This window comes from Odocoileus virginianus, chromosome 17, assembly GCF_023699985.2.
Source record: "Odocoileus virginianus isolate 20LAN1187 ecotype Illinois chromosome 17, Ovbor_1.2, whole genome shotgun sequence".
Classification (NCBI taxonomy): Eukaryota; Metazoa; Chordata; class Mammalia; order Artiodactyla; family Cervidae; genus Odocoileus; species Odocoileus virginianus.
The window spans coordinates 49,588,344-49,594,343 of record NC_069690.1 but is presented as its reverse complement, the minus strand read 5'-3'; the positions used below and the strand labels follow the sequence as shown (position 1 = coordinate 49,594,343).

The 6,000-nt window shown below is 61.1% G+C and overlaps 1 protein-coding gene across 4 annotated transcripts; it reads right to left on the bottom strand.

Annotated features, from left to right (window-relative positions):
* Window positions 1–574: 574 nt before the first annotated feature.
* On the bottom strand, window positions 575–4,094 carry CD79B (CD79b molecule). 4 transcript variants are annotated; one of them, XM_070479804.1, is made up of 6 exons: window positions 3,940–4,094; window positions 3,209–3,295; window positions 1,931–2,242; window positions 1,570–1,688; window positions 1,289–1,330; window positions 575–1,164 (listed from the first exon to the last, which is right to left on the bottom strand). In XM_070479804.1, exons 1-6 carry the CDS (start codon window positions 4,004–4,006, stop codon window positions 1,066–1,068), a joined length of 726 nt encoding a protein of 241 aa, XP_070335905.1. In that variant the 5' UTR covers window positions 4,007–4,094; the 3' UTR covers window positions 575–1,065. The 4 variants fall into 4 exon arrangements, with proteins under 4 accessions (XP_070335905.1, XP_070335907.1, XP_070335908.1 ...); XM_070479806.1 differs by having other exon boundaries at window positions 3,209–3,292; XM_070479807.1 differs by having other exon boundaries at window positions 3,242–3,295; window positions 3,940–4,093.
* Window positions 4,095–6,000: the final 1,906 nt, after the last annotated feature.

Sequence of the window (6,000 nt, the reverse complement as noted above, 5' to 3'; positions counted from 1 at the left end):
TACATATACATATCTCCAAGCTTGGTGGAGGACAGGAAGTGTGTATTAGAGGCAGGGCAAGCCCTGCCCTCAGGGAGCTTCTAGTTTGACTGGAGAACGAGGCCAAGCCGGGCAACGCAAAGTTGTAGCTACACCAGAGCTGTAGAAGAAGGCGTCCAAACAGCGATCAGGCAAGGGCAGGGGTGTTTTGGGAAGGCTTCCTGTAGGTGGAGGACCTTGAAGAACAAGAGGACTGGGGTGGGTAGAGGAGGGTAGCTCCTCTAGGGCTGAGGCCCTTGAGTCCTGAGAGCAGGACTCAGTGCTGCTTGTCAGCTGAAGAGGAGGCAGGACGCAGGCATCCCCACCAAGGAGAAAGACCAGTCCAGTCAGACCTTCTCTGTTGTTTGGGGTCCCGCTAGTGTCAGAGCAGGGAAAGAAAGTGGACATGACCACAGGTCCCAACCAGGCCTTCAGAGAGAACCGGACACGAGCTGAGCTGGACCTGCCCGCCCTCAGGCCCGTGGCTGCCCAAACGTTTGTGCCCAAACACATACCCTTATCCATCCCAGAACCATAGATGTCACAAGCCTGTGTGTGGTTTCTCAAGACACACTGTTTATTCCATGGGGGAAAGGGCTCAAGGCCAGCAGCCCCCTGGGGTGGGGAAGGGCGGGAGAGAGCAGGAGAGAACGGGAGAGGGACGAAGCTTTCGCGGCCTGTCTGCGGCCACTTGGGGTGGGCCGTGACCCTGCCCCGGCTCTCCAGAGAAGTCAGGCTGCTCTGAGTCCACTTGCAAGTTCCAGACAAGTCTCCGCCTTCCCTGATCTTCACAGGGCATGGACCCCTGACATAGCACCCCCGGAGGGCGGTGTCCAGTCTAGCCCCCGAGGGCCCCCTTGCTCCTAATCACTGCCCTGCAGCCCTTCTGCACCAGTCCCTTCGGTGAGAGAGGGCTGGAGGGGCAGGCGGGTCTGGTGGTCCCGCTTTGGAGGCTGACGGGGGTCCAGGGAAAAAGGGGGGACGGCTCTGAAGCAGTCACTGAGGGCCCAGCGGGCTGTGCCCAGGAGCGTGGGGAGGGCCAGCCCCTCACTCCTGGCCTGGGTGCTCACCCACCGACCACTTCACCTCCCCTGTCCGCAGAGTCACTATGTCTTCATAAGTGGCTGTCTGGTCAATGTCCAGGCCCTGGAGACAGGAGACAGAGCTCAGGCCTTGAACACTCCCCTGGCCGCACACCGATGGTGCCTGTGACTGCCCCCCTCGGGCCTCGGAGCTCCCAGGGGTACGGGGGTTCCACCTTGCCCCTTACCTCATAGGTGTGATCTTCCTCCATCCCGGCCTTGCTGTCATCCTGGCGGGGGAGGGATGGAGAGCAGAGTGTTAGCTTCCCTGACCCCATCCACTTTCTGGGCCAGGCTGGGGAGGGCCAGGGAGATTGGCCTTGGGTGAAGGGTGAAGGGTCAGGGTTGAGGGCCACTCTGCAAGAACAGCTGATGAACGAGGGAGTGTTTGAATGGGTGGGTGAGTGGGTGGGCTCTGGGGCTGGGGAGATGGAGACCCTGCCGGTGTCTGGCCGGCCCCCACGGTCACCTTGTCCAGCAGTAGGAAGATGGGAACGATGATGAAGAGAATGATAAGCAAGGTCTGGATCATGATGATGCCATCTTTCAGTGTGTTCCGCCGCTTCAGCTGGGCCAAAGTGCTGAACCCTGGGAGGAGGTGGGGTGGCAGTGGTGAGGGATGGGTCCCCACTTTGGGCCCGGACCCCTCAGGACCTGCTTCTCTGCGGCTCTCCCAGGTGCCCGGGGTCACAGCCATCCCACACTGTGTGACCCTCTCTCCTACTGGTGGAGGGCTGGGGTGGGGTGGGTGTTGGCGGGGCTCCAGGAGCACCCCACACTCTCCCTGGCTGGTGGGGGGTAGGGGGGTGGGGGGCGGGCCCCGCACACACCCATGACCCGGAGCTCAGTGCCACAGCCATGCTCTGTCCTCGGGGCCCCTTTGGTGCACTGCTGCACGCAGAAGTAGACGCCGTTGTCCTGAAACTGGACGCCTACGATGGTGAGAACGGCCTCGGAGTTGTTATGGATCTGGAGGAGGCGGCCATCCTTCGGGGAAAGTGGCTGGGCCGCTGAGTCCAGCTTCGGCTTCCGGAACCAGGTTACGTTGCCCATCTCCTCCAGGAGGCACCTGATCTCCACTGTGGAGCCCCGTTTCTTGGCCACAAAACGTGGTTGCTGCCAGATCCGGGAACAAGTGTTTCCTGTAGGTGTCAGGGCTGGGATCAAAATCCTGCTCCTTGCCTTCTGGACCACCAGCCTGACCACGCCCCCAACCCCCCCCCAACCCCACAACCATGGCCCCTGTCCTGGGCAGTGCTGACCCCTGGCTTGGTCTCCTGGCTTATCCTTGCTTCTCAGAGTGTGGCACAGTCATGAGGCAGAGGTGTAGGGGAACTGAGCCATGTTAGGAGCCGCAGGCCAAACCGCTGGACCCCGCCCCTTCCTGATGGCCCACTCTCCCCATTCGATTTTCCTTTAGAAGGGCCTGGAACCTTCCAATGCCTTTCCATGCCCATTATAGCAGCCTGCTGCAGGCCTCACCCTCTGAGGCCAGAGGGCCCCCAGGACAGCCTCTCACCTGGCCTGGTGCTCTCATCTCTCCCTGCCCTGGACTGCCCACACCAGCCCCCAGTCCTCAGGGGGACCCTGCAAATCCTCAGCCTGGCAACCAAGGCTCCCGCGTCAATCCCCTGCCCACATCTCCCTTGTCACCCCTTCCGTGTGGTCCTGCCCCTCTTTATATTCCTACGCCTTTCTCAGCTTGCCACACTCCCCACCACCCATCTGCCCCAGGAAGCCTCCCTCCTGCTTGGTCCCCAGTCAGGGGTGCCCTAGGAATCCCTAAGCCCCTGCAGCCTGTTGGGGGGCCCCCAAGGTTGCAGGCTCCTGCTGGGGCTAAGCCCAACTCCCTGGCCAGACAGCCCAGGCCTGAGTCCCCAGTGGGATCCCCTCCTCCCTGATCGTTGGGACTCACGTTTGATGTGAGTGACGTTGGAGGAGTAGGGGTTGGAGGAACTTTAGAACCAGGTCTTACAGAGGGAGTCAGACCCTCCGGAGGCCTGGGGATGGGTGGGGAGAGCTCAAGGGGGCCGGGGCGCCGGGACGGCCGTGGGGCAGCTTGCGGACAGTGACGCCCCCCCGCCGCCCCCCATTGGACACAGACATACTTGCTCCCGGAAGGTTCAGGGAAAGTTGCTGACCTTTGGGATCCCGAAGCAGGTCCTCTATTTTGGCCGCCAGCACCATCTCACCTGCTGGGTGGGAGGAAGTGGGCGGGGCTGGTCCCTCAGAGTTGGCCGCCCCGCCCCTGCATTCCCAGACCCACTTCCTCCCCCCAGGACATCAGCTCCCAGACCCCAGCCCTGGAGAGACTAGAGCGGGGTGGGGTCACCAGAGGATCTGATTCCCAGCCCCGCTTCAGCCCTCGGCCTTTGAGAGGCCTCCTGGATGAGACGAGAGGGAAGAAGTCACGCCTGGGGGGCTCTACCGCCTTCCAGACCAGGGCGCCGCCGCCATCTGGGGAGCAGGCCTGTCCCAGGTCTGGTGGGGGGCGGCCTCTCCACTGCCTCCCCGACTCAGCGCCCTGCAGCGCCTGGGGGTGAACTACCCTCTGTCCTTTCTTCCTCCCCGGCCTAGCTCTTCTCCGAGGTCAGAGCCACAAGCCCCTCATCCCCAGCTCAGCCCGACCCTCTCTGGGCTGGAGAAGGGCTGGGGGCCGCAGACTCCAGAGCCCACCAGCCCCTCAGCCTGGCTGATTCCCACAGACCGGGTCCCCAGAGCTGTCAGAGGGAGACGGGAGGCACCAAAAGTGAGAGACGGAAGGCGGAGGAGGCGAAAGCAGGAGACAGACCCGTGGAGAGAGCGAAACCAGGGGGCCTCTGGGCCCCTCGAGCAGTACCTGAAAGGAGCAGCAGCCCCAGCACCAGCCACTTGTAGAGCCCAGGAATCAACACTGGCCCCGCCATGCTCGCCCTGTCTCCAGCCCCAAGCCCGTGACAACGGAGGCTCCTGGGGGAAAACGTGTAACTGCCTGGGCTGCAGTCTGCCTCCTCCCCGCCTCTTCCCCACCAGGCCCCTTCCTGCCATGCAAATTGGGACCCAGGGGAGGCACCAGCTCTCTGGGGACCCTGGGGGAGGGCAGGCTCTCTTGTCAGCTGTGCCGCTAAGACCCAAGGGTCACCCCAGCTTGGGCACTGTGGCTGGGGTCTGCGGTAGATGCCCCTGGAAGGCAGGGGCCCCTGAGGCCCCATCCCAACCCCCAAAGTCAAGTCTTGGGGCCCGTCGGCCTCGTAGTCCAGAGTCCCAGGCACTTAACTGAATCTACATGGCTCCTTTGGATGGATGTGGGCACAGTCCTTCCACCCTGGACCAACTTGCACCCTTCATCAAGGTTATTAAGAGGGGCACCCAGGAAGGATGGGGTAGGAGTGCTGGAGGGACAGTTATGGACCCAGAGCCCAGCCACTTGACTGGAGTGCAGGTGGCCATGTTGGCAGTTGATGGAGGTTTGACCTTGTGTAGGAAGGGAGCCACAGAGGCTCTTGAGCAAGAACAGGCCAAGAGCGGCAGCCACTTGGGAGAAGATCTGGTCCTGGCTCTGGTGAGAGGCCCCTCCTCCCTCACTTGGTGGGAGAGTTTGCTGGGAGCTGCCAAAGACGGTGGACTAGGTGTTGATGGCTTAGAGAAAACCCACCACTTAGCAATCAGTGGACTCTCAGGGCACAGAAGTGTTATCCACAGCTCCAGGGGTCTGGAGTGGAAGACAAAAGGCTGGTCTGGGGGAGCCTGCAAGTTCTGAAACAGAAAGTCTCTCTGGCTTTTTCTCATCTGTCAGCAGAGCGGTGGATGGAACCTCAGAGTCTAGGAGCTTGTCTAAGCTGAACTATGTGCCCCTGCACCCGGATCAGACACAGCCCTCATCCCTTGGGGTCTTGCGGGGGAGGTGCCCTTGTGCAGTGCACAACTTGCACAGCTGTCCTTGGCAGGCGTGCATCCCTCAGCCCCACAGCTGAGTTCTTGAGTTTTATGTATTATGGCATCTTCTTTACTCTCTCTTGGCCCCTTGCTCTGTCTCTTCCTTCACCCCCCAGGAGCGGAAAGAAGATGCTGAATCCTGTATCCTCTGCCCACATCTCATTCTCTTCACCACCTGCTAGTTTTCAAACAGTCTGTGCTGCTGGCAGGTCTGAGTTCTGGGAGACATGGACCTACCACCCAGGCCAGGGTTGCTGGTGAAGAAGGCAGAGGTCTGGGTGCTGGCCCCCTCAGTCCTGGGCATAGGCCTCACCTGGTACAGTGGCACCCCCCCACCCCCAATCTGAGGAGCACAGGTTGGGACTGGAGCTGTGGGAAGTGGGGACTGGGGAGTTCAGGTTCCATCCGAGAAACAGCTGTTCCCGGCAGTCCCAGATGTTCTTGCTGGTTCCAGATGTTCCAAACGAAGAGAAAAACATTTCTCTGAAAAGGTGTTGCATGTTCCATTCACAGAACAAACAGCCCAGGAATATAAACATCACCTGAGGTCAGCATGGGGACCACGGGCACCTGGTGCTGGGGGGGTTGGTGGTTGGAGACTCCCCCAGAGGAATGCGGGAAATCCAGGGGTCTCTCCCTTTAGCCAAGCACCTCCTGGTGATGGAGGACTTGGTTAGCTTTGGGGCTGGTGGCCCCCAAATTTGGGAGGAAGGTGGAAAAAGGTGGGGGTGCACCCGGGTGTGTATGTGTGTGTGTAGCTGCCAACATGGGTGTACTGCCGAGTTGTAGGGTGTGAGGCTGTTTGGGAGCTGGCCTGTGGCCCAGGGTGCCTCTGGGGGGCCATGGAGGTTGGGGGTGCAGTGGGTACCCTCCAAACATACACACATGTCTGCATCTCCTGTGGGCAGCAATGCAGATGTGTCCTTTGGGCCTCATTCCCATTCATGCCAGGCAGGGATCTATTTTCAGGAGGGGGTGGGGGCCC